The sequence below is a fragment of the Channa argus genome, chromosome 2 (assembly GCF_033026475.1).
Source record: "Channa argus isolate prfri chromosome 2, Channa argus male v1.0, whole genome shotgun sequence".
Lineage (NCBI taxonomy): Eukaryota > Metazoa > Chordata > Actinopteri > Anabantiformes > Channidae > Channa > Channa argus.
Window position 1 is genome coordinate 15,847,121 of NC_090198.1, and position 21,244 is coordinate 15,868,364.

Consider the following 21,244-nt stretch of genomic DNA (forward strand, 5'->3'; position numbering starts at 1 on the left):
TAGTAAAATCTAAAAGAAGCATGTGTGTCATTCCATAAAGCACTAATGCAGTTTAATGCTGACTTGTGAGGAGGGTCAGAAACCCTAATAACAAATTTGGTTTGGTTGTTTTTAATAAAAATCCATTGTTTTACCTTTGTAATTCCTACTATAACACATGTAGGGGAGGGAACAAATATACTGATCAGCTACAACATTAATACCAGCTGGTGGCTTTAATGTAGTGGACAGGAGCCAACATTGTAACTGGTCTGTGGCAACACAGCCCCAAAAGCTACCATGCACTGTGTTTACTGATGCCTGTCGATCAAAGTACGGTTTTCTCATGCTGACCCCTGTCCACCAAAACGAGGCAAAAGGAGACATTAATGTTGTGGCTGATCGTTGCATAGTGGAAAATGCCTCAGATAGAAATAATGCCAAATCTGTTTGCAGGGAGTCCACTTATTGTCGCCCTTAAATTTCTTGCAGGAGATTCCTTTTTAGCACAGAGCTTAAGAAACACATCCAGTCTAATTCCTGCACACTTCAGCACTTGGACACACACACACACACACATTTTTCCAGGGTCAATTAATTAAGCCCAACGGTATCTGGCAGTATACACACCTTTTTTAAACTTAGCACATTTTTATAGGTGAGAATCGCGCTTCATTAATTAGCCTGTCACAGTTAGAGGTACCACAGGGCTTAAACAAGATCATGGGAGCAATTTCTCTCCTAAAACACCCTGGAAAGGCTTTTCTACAAGAACCTTAGCAGCAGATATTAAATGTTGCAGTGGCCCTTTTCCATCACTGAATCTTCTGCTATATCCTGTCCGTAACTTGTCTTAGGACTCAATTCAAGTGCCAGACACCCACCATGTTTTTACTGATATCTCAAGCTCAAACATTCAGTTGTTTTATTAAGTGCAACATTTAGGATGAAAATATCTTTAGTTACATGGTGTTTTAGATAAACTAGTCTGAAATTTACCGCAAGACTTTCATGCAGTATGTTTTTTCTTGTTTTTTATTAATCTACACAGGCTACAATCACATTAAGCTGGGTACGATCTAAACGCATTTTGTTGTTTTGTTTTTGTTAGTTTGATTTTTACAAAACATCGGACATTTTATCTTCCTTCACATCAAACCACAGAGACAGAAAATTTAGTATTTGGGTACTCTGCATACATAGAAGACTTGACAACTAAACCAGCCACAGAAAACAACCGTGTTCTATTTCCAGTTGTGCTCCGTCCATTTTTTATGCAAATGAGTATACAAGAATTTTATTTTTTTTAGCTGACTATTTTTAAGAGTACTACCATCATCGATATTTGTACCAATGCTCTTTTTTTCCTTGTACACACTTCAACTTTAAAGTGGGGCTTTCAGATTGACCAATCCAGAGAGCGTTTTGAAAGAGCTTCGTTTTAGGGGTAGAAAGGGGTAGACAGTCTTAGTCAGGACCAAAATGGAAAGTAAAGGATGTATTTAAGGATTTACCTGGCTTTGTGTGGAGATAAGTAAAAAATGGCACTTTTATGTGCCATTACCTGTAAATCCTACTATAGGTTATGGAAATTTAGAAACTGAAGTCTTTGTTTTCCTTGTACAGAAAAAAAATAGACCTCAGAACAAACAGAACAGAAGTTTGAGTAAAATGAAGTTCCATCATCCAGAGCACTGTCATTAGTAGAAGTAGTTAATCCTCTCTAACAACACTCTCTTGAATCACAATCTGTTTTGCTGTCGCTTTTTCCTGGACTATATTTATCTCAACTCCCTTTCTACCACACACATCATCACTAACATTTGCACAGACACACAGTCTAAAACAAGTCTTATAACGTTTTAAGTCCCCCATGAAATAAACAAACTCTCACTTATGCTCAGTGTAAACACATACATGACCCATGATTTGTCTAAGCCTGTGCACAATCATCCTACTGACTATGAGATATAGCACTTTCTAATAAAGACAGAGGTGGACTTGGTTAAAGAGTCTCTAAAAAGAATCCAGGACAGTGTTGTAAACTGCTGTGGTTACAAAAGGTTCCAATGACTTTTAAATAGACAATAATATGATTCTAGTTCTATCTGTCAAAAATTTTATAAAATTATGTTTTTCATTTGTGTTTAAGTCTTAAGACTGTTTTCATATATATATATATATATATATATATATATATATATATATATATATATATATATATATATATATATATATATATATATATATATATATATATATATATATATATATATATAAAATTTTATTTTTCATTCACAATGTTTCATGATATGTACTACTGGAATATCAGGCCTGGTAGCTGCTTTAAGCTGTGTTTGCAATAAGCTCTGCTTTGGGCTCCACCAACTGATTAGGTAAACATCTTGTCCTTTAACCATAACACATTCTGTGACTTGTTCTCTTTGCTTTTTCACTGTAAAATTGTCTGAGGTTGTTTGCTTGAAAGCGTTTTATCAAACCAGAATCTGCAAAGAGCAAAGCTGGCTCCTAATTCTCAGAGGCACAGCAAACAGCCAACCCTGTCACATGTCATGTTCCAGACACTTATTTAACATTATTATTAACCCTGCTTTACGGAGCTAGTAAAACCAGAGATTAAAAAATCAGAAAAAGCATTGTACATCAATTTGATGGTGCAGCACTTTTGCTGCCGATTAAACTTCACCAAGCTTAGAACCTACTATAATTGGCAGAAGACCTGGTTTTTCAGAGTTCTTTAAAAGTCTGCTCTCTTGAGTCATGATAATTTGTGCAGGCTTAACAGTGAATTCCGAATGGATTAGTTGATTTTATGCAGTGAGTACCACAGTGTTACAGTGTTGGGATTTTGACAATCATTTGACTTAAGTTGTCAGGGGAGATGCCAGTAACAAGACGGGCATGAAGAAAAGTCTGGCAAGGGATTGGAAGTGTATATGCTTGTGTGGGGCTGTGTTAATATGTTTTTGTGTGCTTGAAAGATTCATTATATGTATCACTTGTCAATCAGGAGGTTTTTTTGACAACTGCTGCTTAAATTTTATGTATGGCAGTGGTCCATCTACTTGTTAGTTTAAAAATATGCATAAAAGGGGGCATAAATTCATGCCCCAGTAATGGTGATCAAGCTGAAGAAAATGCATATTTTGCATGCTTTACTTTGGGATGTTATACTATGAATCAGGCTTACCCACTTTGCTGTCAACCATTAAAATAATTTAAATCAACAATTATGTGCACGAGTAACACAAGTAAATTCTTAGACACATGTATCTAAATGTGCAATATTGCCTAAAACATTGCAAAACAATAGTTGATCAATTATTTGAGCATTTTGCCTTTTTAAAATAACAGCTAAAATGAAATTAGTCCCTCTAATTCAGGTGTCTTCAATCTTTTTCCCCTAACACAAAATGAAAATAGCAGAGAGCTACTCATCTACTAAAACATCTAACATTTATTCTCATAGTCTATTTCAGCCCAATCAAATTGATAAGCTGTTTTCTTCAGATTTTACAAAATGGTGATGGTCACATCTCACATTTAGCATTAAAACATCATAAAAAATATTTTTATTTGTATTTTCGCATTTACTGTGTCTGTAACCATTCCTTTCTTTGTATTATAACTGGTATGGGTACCAGCGCCAGCTTCGTGCATACTTAATTTATTTTTCAGTCTGGATGCGGTGGACGGATGAACATCTCCTGCTCTGAGTACAGTAGCACATGCTGCTCGTTGAGAAAAGTCAGAACCTTACATGCTTTCAAATTCAGAGTCTCCAAAAGTCTTCAATAACACCAGAAAAAGTTGCTACATTTGTTGTTAGTCACTTCATTAATAAGGACTCGCTAGAGGGGTCTTAATACTGGCTCATCAAGCTTGACCGCAGCACACTGTTTGACAATTGTCAAATAATCCCTTTGTGTAAGAAGGGAATGCAACGCTTATGAATTTGATTGAATATACATGTAAGTAGGTTTGCTGAGTGACCACTCAAATTTGATAATTAAGTTTTCAAATTTATGTAGGATTCATTAACCCTTTGGCGACCTACTCGGAAAGCGGTACTGGTAGCTCGCAAGCGATGTGTTGGGGGCCCCTGCTCTATTCCCTCTATGCCATTCAATTTTGAAACATGAAGCAAGTATGCATGTATAAAAAACATGAATACAGTTGACCAATGTTTGCACATGGGTTTGTGCCCTTGTCACAGCATAGACTCCCACTGTAGTGCCATGTGTCTCAGTGCAGGGGGCACATCAGAACTGATGTAGGGTTTTTGGTAAAGCTCTTCACTAATAGGTAAAAAGTGACTTCACTTGGTCTTTTTTTTTCGTGGAAAGACAAAAGTTACATGTTAGTCTTTTCTGAGTTTGAAACAAGCAATACAGCATATAATAAAATCCAGTCTTTTATGCAAAATGCATCCTTGAGTGAAAACACCCAATGTGGCAGTGAGGAAAGAAGAACGTCAGCTATGTGTACAGTGGTTTTTAGCTCGAGCGGAGGAGGCAAATTACCACCCAGCTCTAATCTGAGTATATCTTGTTCTTTACCTCAAGTTGGAGTTTGGGCTGCGTGTGTGTGTGTGTGTGTGTGTGTGTGTGTGTGTGTGTGTGTGTGTGTGTGTGTGTGTGTGTGTGTGTGTGTGTGTGTGTCTCTGTGTTTGTGTGTGTGTGTGTCTCTGTGTTTGTGTGTGTGTGTGTGTGTGTGTTTGTGTGTGTGTGTGTGTGTGTGTTTACAACATATGCCCCCACTTGAATGTTTGTTAGTTCTGTAGCTGAGCTCATCAATATACTGTTTTACTATTTGTATGTTTGGTATCAAGCATACTTGAAATTGACTGGGTGGAGTTCTCTTTTTCTATTCTTTGGCATCATTTTACCCGTCAGAATTATATATATGCATACATGCAGTACTAAAAGTTCAACACTAATGGGAAACTTTCTCTGGCTTCCTCCCAAAAGTAGCTAATCCCAGTTTGAACAACTTAAAGACGTGTGATATGCAGGTTTGATGGTGTCAGCGTTTATAAAAAAATAGTTGATGTGTTTTGTTTTTAAATAAAAAGTTAAATTGACTTTTTCTGTGGAAAAACCATACAGTATAAGACATGATTTAATATTCTAAACAAAGTAAGTTTATATTTCTAAATGTATGACTGGAGGGGAGTTTTAAAAGAAAAACCTTTACAGAAAAACCAAGCTGACTGTGTAAGATCACCCAGAAAAAGTTGAGCAGCATTAAATTGCAATTTCTGGTTGCATGTAAAGAGGTGAATGTACACATTTATCTGTTTGCTCTTTTTTGCTCTTTTCCTCCCAGGTGTGCCTCTTTCCACCCAGTGGGGCCCTCAGGGCTACTTCTACGCTATTCAGATTGCCCAGTACGGTTTGAGCCATTACAGCAAAAACCTGACTGAGCGCCCTCCCCACGTGGAGGTCTACGATACGGCCGAAGAGAGAGACAGCCGGGCCAGCACAGCACCGTGGAGTGTGCCGAAAGGTTGCGGTCTGAGCCGTGTCTACGACAATGCCCGAGTGACCTCCGTACGTCAGTTCAGTGCTCCAGGTACGTGAGCCTTCCTCTGAGCCCAGATGGCTTCAGGGCAAGCAGCTTAACTCCTGTTAGCTGTGGCTGCAGGAGGCTCGATATGCAACTACAGGACAGAATGATAGTCTACAATGAGTCACTGCCACAATGTTGGCAGGCTGTGTGAGTTGACAGTGCCCCCCCCTACCGATTCTGATAAAATATGACAATTAAAGAATAAGCAGACACAACATCACACATTTCGTCCTGTTTTGTTGATGTAGTCACATTATTAATCCATTGTGAAGATTACTGTTTAGTCATCTCTTCTTTAAAAGAGCAATAAAATCAGTAGACAATCATTTTTAATTCTGCCGTTGATCAAAGGTCTGTCTGTATTTGGAGCCTATTGTACACATAAGGGCTTTAATGAAAGGTGGTGAAGTGTTTGTTCCTTTTTAGTTCAGACGTACCAACAAAGTCGTGAGTTTCTTCAGTGACACATGAAGAGGTATTTAGTGAGGAAGAACTTCTGAAATGTGAAAAACTTTTTTATAGTTTCTGTGCTGCCACTCATATGTAGAGAATGGGTTGCGTGTTTTGTCTTATCTGGCTTACCGTAGTTGACTGTGAACCCGGAAGTTCAAAAGATTAGTTCAGCAGTGAGCAGACAATTTTCTTTCTAACTTTTCCATCAGTCCCTAAAGAACATATGTCTGTAAGTACCGATTATGTTAAAGTTAACACTCGTATCATATGTATCTCTTAAGATGGTTTAGTTTGTAATTTATTTGTTAGTTCGATAAAACGTCACGATGCTAATTGCGTAGCATGTCTATGGGCTTTTCCATGTATGTTAGCATCGGGCTAATTTCGTTAACGTTACCCGCTTAGTGCACTTCTGTTATACCTTCTGATTTGTAATCAGCTTAATTCATATCTTTTAATGACTTTGCATGTATGTATAAATGAAACCTTTTGTAACACGTATTTATTTTGTATTGCAGTTTCACAGTGCTTTCTTCAGTAAAGTTCAAAACTCAAAAGCTACCTGCTGAGTGTTTACTGAAGGGACCTGTTAGCTATCTGTCAAGCTAGACGCAACTCTCCACACTAGTGAGGACAGAATAGTGAAAAGACATCCGTCTACGGGCAGCCTAAGAAGAGTTAACACAGAAAAACAACATTCTTAGACAAGTATAGCAGCATCCAGTAACTATTTGCCAATATGGATGACACGGAAGAAATGCTGGAAACACGATCACAGTGCTCAAGCACCTCACGTTCCAGTCAACGTACCTCAGCTAGTTTAATAGCAGCGCAGGCACGTGCTAAAGCAGAATCTGCACGAACACAAGCATCATTTGCTCAAAAAGAAGCTGACTTAATTAAAACCCAAGCTTATATAGAAGAAGAAAAACAAAAGGCTACAGCAGAAGCTACCAGGAAGACAGCAGAACTTAATGCCAACTTACACGCACTGCGGCTAGAAAGAGCAGCAGCAGCAGCTATCGCAGAAGCTGAAGTACTGGAAGCAGCTGCTAAATACGACTTCGAAGACGTGGATTATCAAAACATAAAAAAGGACGATGCTAGGGACGCAACCACTGGCTCAATGGCTGACGTTCACCAAGCTACTAAGTTAGCACATCCCTTAATATACCCTTCGCATCAGATTCAGATGGACAATGGTGAAAGCACAATGTACGACGTGAGGAAGGATAACACACAGTCAAAGGAGATCAGAGAATACAACTCTGGTGAGTTACCAGTGTTGCATGCATCCAACCACAACGTTCCTAACTCTCCTAATATTCCACAAGCACAAAGCTTATCCAGGAACACCAACCTGCATCAATATCACAGAAGTCCATCTACTTGTGAGTACAAACCACTACCATACAATGCAGACTTTCACCCCAGACAGTCACCTCCACAACCAACACCCAGAACTAATGAGACCAATTCATCTGCTACAATTGACTTAGCCAAGTATTTAATACGTCGAGAGTTGGTAAGTTCTGGACTACTAACATTTGATGATAAGCCAGAGAATTACTGGGCCTGGAAGACATCTTTTCTCAGTTCCACTGAAGATTTGAATTTGACACCAAGGGAAGAGCTTGATCTTCTCTGTAAATGGCTGGGACCCAAATCTTCTGAGCAAGCAAAGAGGATAAGGGCGGTGTGTATTCACAACGCATCATCAGGGGTCAGCATGGTGTGGCAAAGACTACAAGAATGCTATGGGTCACCAGAAGCAATAGAAAATGCCCTTCTAAATAAGGTAGATGAATTTCCAAAGATCACAACCAGAGAAAATCACAGACTTGGGGACCTAGGAGACATCTTAATGGAACTCGATGCAGCTCGTACGGATGGATTCTTACCTGGTCTTAATTACCTGGACACATCTCGGGGCATCAATCCTATAGTTCAGAAACTCCCACATCACCTACATGAGAGATGGATCTCTTTTGCAGCACGCTACAAAGATGAACACCATTCTGCTTACCCACCATTCTCTGTTTTTGTGAAATTTGTGTGTAACCAAGCTAAGACTCTCAATGATCCAAGCTTCACACCATTACTCACTGGTGGTATGAATCCACCCAGAATGGAAAAACCCTATAAGTCTAATTTTAGAGCTTCAGTGTCTGTCAGAAAAACAGAAGTCTCAACGAGTTCTGATGCAAACTACAACAACTCAGACAAAAGTGTGATGGATCCTGACAAACAATGTCCACTGCACAACAAACCACATCCCTTAAGGAAATGTCATGGCTTCAGAAGCAAATCGTTAGATGAGAGGAAAACCTTTCTCAAAGAAAAGAACATCTGCTATAAATGCTGTTCCTCTACTAACCACATGGCCAAAAATTGCAATGAGAATGTACAGTGCAGAGAGTGCAACAGCCGTCAGCATCTAACAGCTTTACATCCAGGGCCAGCACCATGGAAATCAGAGATCTCCGCAGCCCTAGAGATTCAGGGCGGGGAGCATGCAGAAAACCTCTCTCCAGCAGTGATCTCAAAATGCACTGATGTTTGCGGAAGTGTAAAAAGTTCAAGATCCTGTGCCAAGATCTGTCTGGTCAAAATATACCCATCTGGGCAGAAAGAAAAGTCTGTCAAAACCTATGTGGTTTTTGATGAGCAGAGTAATAAGTCCCTGGCAAAGACTGAATTCTTTGAGCTTTTTGGCATCAAGACAGATGCAGCTGTGTATACGTTGAAAACCTGTTCAGGAGTTGTGAAGACCGCAGGGAGGCGAGCTAACAATTTTATTGTGGAGTCATTAGATGGCAAAGTCAGTATTCCTCTACCCACATTGATTGAGTGCGATATGTTACCAGATGATAGGTCAGAAATCCCAACACCCGAAGTTGCTGGACACTATGCTCATCTCAAACAGGTAGCAGACAAGATACCAGCTATTGATGAAAATGCAGCTATCCTTATCTTGCTCGGCAGAGACGTATTAAGAGTCCACAAAGTCAGAGAACACTGTAACGGGCCGCACAACGCCCCATATGCCCAGCGCCTTGATCTTGGCTGGGTAATAATAGGAGAAGTCAGTCTAGGAGGAGCTCATGTGCCAGCTAATGTCAACGTGTACAAGACCTGTGTGTTGAACAATGGCCGTACATCTCTCTTTGAACCCTGTAATAACGGTCTACACGTTAAAGAAGAGGTAAATACACCAGCATTGTACACTCGTACTCTTAACATTACCGACATTATTAAATCTGATGAAACTGATAGCCTTGGCGAGGAATTGTTCAGGAGAACACCGCATGATGATATACCTACCATCTCTGTGGACGAGAAAGTCTTTCTGGATATTCTGGACAAGGAGATGTTTGTGAATGAGGCAAACAGCTGGACAGCCCCTTTACCCTTCAGGTCACCAAGACACCGACTCCCAAACAATCGAGACCAAGCAGTGAAGCGTTTCACAACACTGTGCCGTATGCTCAACAAAAGACCAGAAATGAACCAACATTTCTTCGCATTCATGAAGAAAATCTTTGATTTAGGTCATGCAGAACCAGCTCCACCACTCAACAAGGAAAAAGAGTGTTGGTATTTACCAATCTTTGGTGTTTATCATCCTCGCAAACCAGGTCAGATACGTGTAGTATTTGACTCAAGTGCTACCCATGAGGGCATCTCCCTGAACAGTGTTCTACTGAGTGGCCCAGATTTGAACAATACGCTTCTTGGGGTCCTCATTCGTTTTCGCAAGGAACCAGTCGCTGTAACAGCAGACATACAACAGATGTTCTATTGTTTCACTGTTCGTGAGGATCACCGGGACTTTTTGCGTTTCTTATGGTTTGAAGATAATGATCCTGAAAAACCCATCAGAGAGTACCGCATGACAGTTCATGTGTTCGGCAACAGCCCTTCTCCTGCCATTGCTATATACGGCCTAAAAAGAGCTGCTCTGGAAAGACAAGATGAATATAGTAAGGAGGCAAAACAGTTTGTCCTAAGAAACTTTTATGTTGATGATGGATTAACCTCATTCTCCAGTGATGCTGAAGCCATTCGTGTTCTGAACGAAACAAGACAGATGTTAGCAGACTCAAACATTTGTCTCCACAAAATAGCTTCCAACAGTCCCGAGGTAATGAAGGCATTCCCCTCACAGGAATGGGCTAAGGAGCTAAAAGACCTTGACCTAGGTGCAGACCCTTTACCTCTGCAGCGGAGTTTAGGGCTCAACTGGAATTTGCAAAAGGACAGCTTCACCTTCCTTGTCTCCCGAGAAGAAAAGCCATTCACAAGAAGGGGCGTTCTTTCAACTGTCAACAGCTTATATGATCCTTTGGGATTTGCAGCACCTATCACTATGCAAGGCAAGGCTCTAATCAGAGAACTGTGTTCTGAAAACTGTGATTGGGATGCACCATTACCATCTGACAAAGAAACACAGTGGAGAGCATGGCAAACCTCATTAGTAGACCTCGAGAAGCTCCAGATTCCAAGGCAGTACATTCACACGTCTCTGCATACTACACTACGGAGAGAGCTGTGTGTCTTTGCAGATGCTTCTACACTAGCAGTATCTGCTGTGGCCTACCTCAGGGCTTTTGATGAGGAGGGACAAGTTCATGTAGGATTCTGCATGGGGAAGTCCAAATTAGCTCCACGTCAGCCTCATACTGTCCCACGTCTAGAGCTATGCGCTGCCGTGCTTGCAGTTGAGTTGGCTGACACACTGCTGGAAGAACTTGATATTGAAATCCATGAAGTAAAATACTACACTGACAGCAAAGTTGTTTTAGGTTACATAAACAACACTAGTCGAAGGTTCTATGTGTATGTTGCCAACAGAGTAGCACGCATCAGGAAGTCAACTAATCCAACACAGTGGTACTTTGTTAACACACAACACAACCCTGCAGATCATGGTACACGACCGGTGCCAGTCTCTCTTCTTTGCAGTACCAGCTGGTTGACTGGGCCAGACTTTTTAAAGAAAGTCAGTGAAGATGCACCACCTCAGCCAGACTCATTTGAGCTTGTTGAACCAGCCTCAGATGTTGAGCTACGTCCACTGATTACAACATTCACTACAAAAGTTGGGACCACACAGCTTGGATCACACAGGTTTAAACGCTTCTCCAGATGGAGGCTTCTTATCCACGGAGTAGCCAAACTCATCCAGAAAATCAGATCCTCATTGAAAGTTCCATAGAAAACAATGGAAGCAAGTACAATGCCTTGCTAATTCATTTTGGAAATGATGGCGTCAGGAATACCTTGCCACACTTCAGCCAAGGAGGAAATGGCAGGCAGTCGGACCTAACCTGGAGATAGGGGATGTTGTACTTCTGAAAGACAGCCAGGCTAAAAGAAATGAATGGCCCGTTGGACTAATTGTGAATACTTTTCCTGGACAAGACAATAGAGTCCAGAAGGTGGAAGTAAGGGTGGTCAAGGGAGGTACACCAAGGGTGTACATAAGACCCATCTCAGAATGTGTGTTATTGATTAAAGGTACATAGTGGTATAAAATTATACCAGACGGGGAGTGTGCTGCCACTCATATGTAGAGAATGGGTTGCGTGTTTTGTCTTATCTGGCTTACCGTAGTTGACTGTGAACCCGGAAGTTCAAAAGATTAGTTCAGCAGTGAGCAGACAATTGTCTTTCTAACTTTTCCATCAGTCCCTAAAGAACATATGTCTGTAAGTACCGAGTATGTTAAAGTTAACACTCGTATCATATGTATCTCTTAAGATGGTTTAGTTTGTAATTTATTTGTTAGTTCGATAAAACGTCACGATGCTAATTGCGTAGCATGTCTATGGGCTTTTCCATGTATGTTAGCATCGGGCTAATTTCGTTAACGTTACCCGCTTAGTGCACTTCTGTTATACGTTCTGATTTGTAATCAGCTTAATTCATATCTTTTAATGACTTTGCATGTATGTATAAATGAAACCTTTTGTAACACGTATTTATTTTGTATTGCAGTTTCACAGTGCTTTCTTCAGTAAAGTTCAAAACTCAAAAACTACCTGCTGAGTGTTTACTGAAAGGACCTGTTAGCTATCTGTCAAGCTAGACGCAACTCTCCACACTAGTGAGGACAGAATAGTTTCCATTATCTTTTTATTTCTCCTTAAGTGTGTGAACAACAGGCCTTTAAAAAGTGCAGTTTCTTGACATGTAATAAATCTGATTATAAGATGGCACCATTTCAACTCTGCTCATATGGTACTGAGGACACTCTGTTCCTGCCTAACAAAGTCTGTGTAGTTTGTGTGTGCATCATGAACATAAAAAAAGAAACTGAAGGTTTTAATTGTAATTAATGAATTGATTGATTAATTGACAGGTTAGCTAAATTCAGATTTCAAAAAAAAATGTTTTAAACAAAAATCACAATTTACAGAGTGTAGTTTCTTGACGCAACCCTCCCCAATTTCTGCCAGGCTTGGACCAGGACTAAATGCAGTGAAAATATTAATATATTAATATTAATAAATGTTAATATTTGACTTCATATATATATATATATATATATATATATATATATATATATATATATATATATATATATATATATATATATATATATATAATATGCATATTTCTCAGGGATTGAAATATCCAAACTATCCATAAAATGTGACTGTCTAATATATATGATTTTGGAAATCTGGCCTAGTTTTACTAGCCCATCTTGAGGCCACAAGGTAGTTGACAGAATTATTTTTGGAACAGGGAGAAGTCAAAATCTTTTACCTCAATGCTGACTGTGAGTTGTCTATTGTCGTCTGATCTCCTGCTGATATTTCCAGAGCACTATTTCTCTCTGTCTTCTGTTGAGCTGGTGTCTCTACTGTAATTTTCTCCTCCTTCTTCTTTCAACCTCTCATCAACAATTTCTTGTCATTTCACTGCTCTACACCTTTTATCCCGTCTCTGTTCGGCTTGTCACTCGTCCTGCCTTTCTTTTTCCATAACTTTCTCATCATCACTCCTCCCTTAGCTGTCTTCCCTGTCTATCCCTAGATTTCAGTCAGTCACCACTATTTACTCATTTCCACCCACTTATCACCCCACAGCCCCCTCTTGTGCTCTGTAGACATTTCCATCATGTTATTCCAGTTTCTGTTCCAGAAATGCTGCTTCTGCAAACTGGGCCCTGTTAGAAATAACTATGCATGGACATGGTGAAATGGTTTCACCAAACTTGGAGCTTTTAAGTAGATTAAATTTAGCTGTTTTGAATCTGACAAACAAAAAAGCTACAAGACTTGATTCCTGGGTTATTTGGTGACACCCATGATTACTGGGTTTAAGCTAAGGGCATTGTAATATTGCAACACTCCTTGATATGCTACTGTATCACAAATACAAAGATGTCAGTCACCCAATTACTGGTTGTAAATATATTTAAGTGCTAAACATAAATAGTGTCAAAAGTGCAATTAGATGTTTTCTTATAAACTTTGTGATTAAGACTTTAAACGTCAAGAGCCCACATTTTAGTCATTTAAAGGATTTGTGACAGGAAATAAACTCACATTCCCCAAGTGATCAAAGAACGTGAGCAGTTTTGCAAAGAGGAATGGGGAAAATGACAGCTTTACTTTGACAGCTGTCAGCTGTCAAATTAACACTGATTTGAAGAGGGTGTCCAATGTGCACAATGCGATTTTTGAATTAAATTTAGATGGATGTAGATAACATTGTATGTTTTACATTGTCAGAGAAGCGATATTTAACTTTGATTCCATGTTGTAAGATTATTCATTAAGAACTGAGCTTATGTATGTGTCCAGAGAATGAGGATCAGTGATCACACGTGTCGACTGCTGTCTTGTCACTTGGATTTACTTCTTCTTACTAATGCCATACATACCATTCAGGTTTTCAGGTTTCTCTCACATGGTCTTTCCTGAATACAAACAAAGTTTATCGTGCCATATTTATAGCTGCTTGTCACCTCTGTTCGCTGCCTTAATGCTAAACAGCCAGAGAGCATAGCAGAGGAGGTGGAATCTCGTCTAAATTCCCAGCCCATCCTTTATTGATGGCAGAGTAATCACAGGGCCAGAGTACAAATCCACTTACTTTCTGCATTGCCTTAAGTAATGGATTTATGAGTGCATTAAAGAGCGGTAGTCATCCAGAGGCCCCTGCCAGGCGGGCTCTCTCCTTCATTCTCCTCCTGATCGACTGTCTTTGTGTCTGAGTCTGCCTCGTCGTCTTTTGCATTCTCATCTTATGTCATGGGAGATCTGTCTCCCTCTTTCTCCAGTTCTCAATTGTCTCCTCACTATTGGCTCATTTTCACTCTCTCTGCTCTCAGGCCATTACCCTCTTTTTCTTGACTCCTACTCATTTCCTGCATTCATCCTTTGGGAAGCCTTGATTGGAGCAGGTTTTCTTGCTGTTTAGATGAAGTAACAAGGTCAAAGGAGAGATCATTCAAGAACCTGTTATTGCTTTAGGGTGTTGAAATGAATTCAGAACAGCAACTGAAGTGCCCACACTAAACTGGCACATAGCTGAATTTGTGTAAGAGGACAGGTGGCAGTGTTAAATATCATCGGAGTTTGTCTTAGAACAGATGTGAGATTCAAATCTAAAAGTTGCTATAGTGCATCGACTTCTACTTTCACTCCTTTATTTCATGTTACAGCTACTGTTTTTGTCTTCCCTCCCTTCTGTCCTCCTGATTAAGCTCAGTGCACAGTGACACTGTACATCCCATGAGAGGTTAGTCTGTGTGTGTGTGAGAGACTTTACTCTATACACACAGGAAGACATACAGGTAATAACAACACACAGCCCCTGTAATGAAAAATAGTCGGGTTTTTAACTGCAGATTGTTTTTGCAGTTGTCTGGCTGTCATTGATTTGGGAAAATGACTGCAAATGAAACTTAGACACATAAGTAAAAAGACAAGCTATCGTACAAACAAACTATAAGTGGTATGAGTGTTGTAGTAGAGTATGGTAACACAGACACCCTTATCAGACAATCTTAAATTAAGTTAATTTTTGTTCTGACCAAATTTACTTGACACACAATCTTCTGTACCCTCCCACACCCCTGTTCTCACCTACCACAGAGTCATCAGAAGGTGTGTCTCTCCAGCTGGGTAACTCCAAAGACTTCATCCTCAGCCTGGACATCAAGTTAATATCCAACAGCAGCATTTCAGTGATCCTAGAGACCACAGAAAAGGGCCCACCCTTCACTATTCACTATGTGACCAACATGCAGCTTATTGCCTTTAAAGACCGTGAAATTACCTACGGCATTGGGCCAAGAAGCACCTGGAGCACTCTGACCCGAGACTTGCTCACCGACCTCAGGAAGGGCGTTGGACTGTCCAACACTAAGGCTGTAAAGGCCACAAAGGTGATACTCAGTAAATTGAAATTGTATCATGAACTATGTTGACAATTGAGTTATTAAGTCAATAGTCAAGCAATATTACCAAACAAGAACTCATTTTACTTTCTGTAGTGTGAGGACAGTGTTGTACAAACAATATAATATTATATCCACCTTCAGCTTTAAGTTATATTTCTACAATTGTTTTGTGCTTCATAGACATTAAATTTGTAAAATAAATACTATTTTAATCATTCATGAAATAAAATGTTTGTTGCAGCCAAAAGTGGACCATGTGTAATTTACATGAAGCTGCTTCTCACTTGGTAATCTATACAAAAATGTTTGCAGCATTATTTTGAAAAGGTTTTTTTAAATTACCTAATATTTTGTCATGAGAACTCTGAACCAGGTTACGCATATCGTTGAGAACAACTAAATAACTGCGTGCAATTGATGGCAGATCCTAATACCAGTCTCTGATTGCTTTCTCAGATCATGCCCAGACGGGTGGTGCGGGTAGTCCTACATGGGCGTGGCTTTGTTGACAACATCACTATTTCCACCACTGCCCACATGGCCGCTTTCTTTGCTGCCAGCGACTGGCTTGTGCGCAACCAGGATGAACGAGGCGGCTGGCCCATCATGGTCACCCGTAAACTGGGAGAAGGCTTCCGGCCTCTGGAGCCCGGCTGGTACTCAGCCATGGCTCAGGGTCAGGCCATGTCCACCCTGGTGAGAGCGTACCTCCTCACCAAGGACCAGGCTTACCTCAACGCTGCCCTCAAGGCAATCGGACCCTACAAGGTGCCTTCAGCGCAGCACGGAGTTAAAGCTGTGTTCATGAACAAATACGACTGGTATGAAGAATACCCCACCACACCCAGTTCGTTTGTCCTCAATGGCTTTATCTACTCTCTGCTGGGACTCTATGACTTGACTGAGACAGCTGGAGAGAAATTTGGCAGAGAGGCAGGGCAGCTGTTCAGCCGTGGCATGGAGTCATTGAAGGCCATGCTGCCGCTCTTTGACACAGGGTCTGGGAGCATTTATGACCTGCGTCACTTCATGTTGGGCACTGCGCCCAACCTGGCACGCTGGGACTATCACACCACACACATTAACCAGCTACAGCTGTTGGCATCCATAGACAATTCTCCCATCTTCAAGGATGTGGTCAAGCGCTGGAAAAACTACTTAAAAGGGATCCGTGCCAAGCACAATTAGACAAACTGTCACCACATGTAGTACACAGCTGAGAGGATGAAAGAAAAGGGAGTATATATTCTGTGTGTGAGAACCAAATGCTGGGTGGTGTGTGTGTGTGTGCGTGCGTGTGTGCACCACCAAGTTTTGTTTGAAAATCACAATCTAAAGGATGAGTATAGTTAGCTGTACCTCTCAGAAACATTCTGGTCTTCTCTGTTGCAAGTTTTTTATTTTCTGCAACACTGACTGTAGCTCTTTTTCTCTAGCATTTGTAATTATGCACAGATCTAGTTTCAGAGCGTGAGTGTTTGCGTTCAGGAAGAACACTGTGTGTGCGCGTGTGTGTAACAATATATGTTGTTAAAAAAAGACGAACCTCCTTGAATTGAATCGACATTTATGGGTGCATCCATCACAAGTCCCCTCTCCAACTGTATTTTTATACCACTTCATTCCAGATTTGCCAAGTTTACTGAAAGAAAACTGTAAATATTAAAATATATTATAAATTAATTGAAGGAGAATGTTGCCTAAAAGTAATATCATCAATACAACAATTAGTTTGATTTTATTTCTCAAGTGCAACATTTTTATCCTTCAACCTTTAAAGTTTATTTGAAGGTTGCTTTTAAATCAGGAAACTTGTTATTTAAATATACCATGTTTAAGCTCCTAGGTGAGATAATACATTTGGCTACTAACCCTGTAGTCAAATTTTTTTATGCTTCCAAAATCATAGTTACAGCTTCTTCAGTAAAGGCCTTTTGCTCCTGTTAATTGCCTGAGATAAGCCCATCAGGTCTGCAACAATCCAACTTAACGTTTTATCAATGATGGCTACTAATATGCTGATAAAATATGTTTTAGAATGAAAACACTGTGTGTTGTTCTACCTGGAACTAAAATTTCTTTTTAATTTGGTCACAAACAAAATGTTCATGTGCCATTGCACAGCTACAAATGATTCTTCAGCGCTTTCCATGAGAGGTCTTGGACTGTGATCCCACCCAAGTTAACTTAACACTGATACACTCAGTATAGTGTTTACTGATAAAGATAGACAACTTGACATGTATATGACAATGGTTATTACCTGTGTGTACACTATGCTACACATATAAGTGCTGTGATGATATTAGTAGTAATTTCTGCAATTATTAAGGTCTTCTGTCTCTGATAATTGACAAAAAAACAATTGGTAATGTTCCACGAGTCTTCATTCAGTCGAAGAAGGGCTCAGTTTGGAGCGACTTTTAATCTTATGAGAAATGCTTACAGCACACACTGTGGCAGTAACGTACAACTAATATTTGTTTTTTGATTAGACTTTTAAGATTGAGCTTGAGATGAATCCATTGGACCATCGTGAAAACATTTAAACCTTTATGTTCCTTTATCTCGCTTTTTACAGGCGCTATTAGTTGTAACTACAAAGGGTTTCTGTTCCCGTCTTTTGACTGGTGAGAGGCCATTTACTCTCTGAGAAGCTCTTCTATGACTCTTCCACATGGTGGTGTAGATCAGTGTAGATAGACATGTGGGCAGCAGAGGCATAAAGGTTTAAATAGACGATGCCAGGAGAACTGAAGCAGGAGGGGAATTCTTGACAGTCCCTGCAGACTCTTGTTGCTCCTCTCAGCTGCAGTGGGTGCATGAACTCAGTGTTTTTAATCCGAGCACTGTCCCGCTGTGCAGGGAGACAGAGGCCTGCCAAGGGCTTAAACAATTCACCTGGCTAATAGGTTGGAGAGTCAGTACAGTAGCTAGTCAGGGATGAGTCAGCATTTACTGGCATCACCCTCACAAACAAAACAAAGTGAAGCCCTCGGCATCAATGAGGCTTTCATCGATCTACTTTAAAGATTATTAATGGGAAGCAGGAGACTCGTGCTGGGGTTGTCCTTCTGAAGGTGTGGATAGTAAATTTTCTTTGCTTGTTTTCAGGAAGTGGCTGTAAACCTAGAGATGAAAACATTTTTCTACACTGTTTGCTTTCAGGTTGTCATCATATGAGCTATTAAGACAAATATCTCAAGATGCATGTGATTAATTTCCATGCAACATGTGGTTAAAACTGGATCAAGCAGCTGTCTGATACCTCAGCTAGTATCTGTGCCATTGCACATTTTGAGAGAAAAGTCTTAATGTTTCAGGAAGAAATGTAGTGGAATTTTAACACTTCATAGTCTTCTATAGTCATAATATAAGGAAAAGCAAAATAGTAACTGAACAACACAGGTGCGTGTGTATTGTAGTTATTATACTGTTTCAGGAAAAGCAAAAACATGCACATCAAGTCTGTCAGTCTGTCAATCATTACAGCTGTTTATTCTCAAACAAAGTATTTTTCTCCAGTGCTATGATTTCCTATGCCTCTTAATATAACAAAATTATACTTTCTTATAATGATTTGAAAAAGAATATTATGACTTTTCCTCATACAATGATGCTTTTTCACAGTGGCCCTGATCCTCTGTAAGCGATTATATTAAGGATCTCTTTTTAAAGATAATAATAGCCCAGAGAAAAGGCTTCTTCCCATAATTAATTCATATTTTGCCATTTTGATGGGACAATTTCAAGGTAACTTTCAGAAATTAAAGTTCTATGTAAGAAACTCTCTTCATTTAGTTTAAACCAAAGTCACGGATTCACAAATGTTTGAATTTGTATATTTTTGTGCAAACCAATTTCCATTCAGCATTTAATGATTTTAAGTGTTGTCACAGAGGTTAAAGTAAGAGCGTCTGCCTTTTGAGAGTTTTTCAAATGTATGTTGAATAGATTATAGCAAAAACAAGAAATATGAAACATGCTTATTGTAAAGGGGATGCGTGCAACTAGAGATTAGCATTTAGTCAGCTACTGTTTTAAAGGGAAATGAGCCAGTAGCTGAAAATTTTCCTTGAACGATTTATTTGTTTTGTTTTATTAAGGTTTGTGGGGTTTTTTTATTGTTTGTTTTCATCATTTGCTGGAACCATTTTAGAGGAATAAGATGTTTTTCTACACAGACAAAAGCACAACTGCTGTTTATTTTCTCACCGTTTGGGTTGTATTTCCTTTGGAATTTTTTTTTTCAGGACAATGTGCAACACCTTCATTAAGAAAGCTGCTATTACTGTTCACTGTGTGACAGATATGAGAACTGCTTTGCTCATTTTAGTGGTAATTTTTCTGTCTTTCCACTATCTGTTTAAAGTTTGACCAGTGAGGTCAAACGTGATTTATGCAATAAAACGTTTACTCTGGTCCTGACACCATGTGAGACCCAGAGTGGTTGTACAGACTTTGCAATCGAAGCACAATGTGCAAATGCTACCATTTTTTTTAGACCAAGGAAGAGAGGTGTTTATATACAGAGTAAGTCTTTGTGCTTTAAAATCTAGCTTTTTAAAAATGTAAAAAGAATAAATAAATGCATTTTTCCTAAACTTCTGGTTCAGTCTTTCCTGTTAAATCATCAGTTTACATTAAACTGGGGGGTGGCTGTAGCTCAGTTGGTAAGGCAGTGGTCCACGGACCACAGGGTCAGTGCGTCGATCCCCGGTCCAGGCTATACGTCTATATGTCCCCTAACAGCAGTGCCCATTCCCAGCTTTGCAGTGCTGGTCCAAGCCCGGTAGAAATTGGGGACGGTTGTGTCAGGGGCACTGGGAATAAAAACTGTGACAAATAAACATGCAGACAATGATCTGCTGAAAGGACAAAAAAATAAATACTGGTAGTGCACTTAACAGTGATAAAGTTGATTAAATTAGTGGATTAGTCAATAAACGATACATTCAGTAATTATTATAAGAAATTAGTTAATGGTTTAAGCTACTTTCAAAAATTTTGTTTTTGACAGTAATTTCTAAAGACATCTGCTCTTGCAGTGCTAACTCTCCAGTAGAGAAAATAATCCTGATTAATAATTTATCCTAATTAGGCTAATTTGATCCAGTGAGAAGCTCAGACACCTGAGAAAGATTATATCCTCTGCCACCCATTTGCATTTTTCATTACCTTCATGCATTTATACAAAGCCATAGTTTCTCCCTCACCCCACGCATCTCATTCTTCCTCTTTCCCCGACGCTAACAATATTGCCGCCCCTCCTGACAATGAGTCTGTCTCCCAGTCCTGTAATTAGGCCCACACAAACCTGATAAGCTTCTTCTCTTCACTGTCTCTGTGCTGGCCTCTCCTGCCTCCTCCGCTGCCATTCAAATGCCTTTGAGATGGCTGTGATACCATTACAGTGGATCCTTGGTCTGGAGGCCAGAGGCTTTTATGGTGTCCATAAATTTAGCCACTTGAAATTAACACATCGTTGAACCCTGCTTTATTGGGTGTCTTTGTGTGTTTCTTGGTCATCTCATTGGTCATCTCATTTTTTTGTGGTTTGTGGAATTTCCACCTTGTGAGAGAGCATCATTTTGGGAAATTTGCTGTTTTACTATCTGTGGGTATCAAAATTTAACTTCAGGTTTCCTAGGAAAAAATTTTTACATTACATTACATTTGGAATGAACCAAATGTTTAATGACTATTTAGAGTCATTATGCTAAGCTAAACTAAGTAGCTCCTGGTCTCAGCTTCATATTTAACAGAGAGCAACGAGAGTGGGATCAATTGTTTCTTCCC

General features: G+C 39.7%; 1 protein-coding gene across 4 annotated transcripts in view; it reads left to right on the forward strand.

The window, feature by feature from the left end:
• Positions 1–19,616, forward strand: part of glceb (glucuronic acid epimerase b) — a 47,238-nt gene extending 27,622 nt beyond the window's left edge. For 2 of the 4 annotated variants that reach the window (XM_067495833.1, XM_067495832.1), the window contains 3 exons: positions 5,329–5,574; positions 15,138–15,430; positions 15,902–19,616. In XM_067495833.1, coding sequence (XP_067351934.1) covers positions 5,329–5,574; positions 15,138–15,430; positions 15,902–16,633 — 1,271 coding nt within the window. In that variant the 3' untranslated portion in view covers positions 16,634–19,616. The other 2 variants (XR_010913715.1, XM_067495834.1) reach the window with 2 other exon arrangements.
• The last annotated feature ends 1,628 nt before the right edge of the window (positions 19,617–21,244 follow it).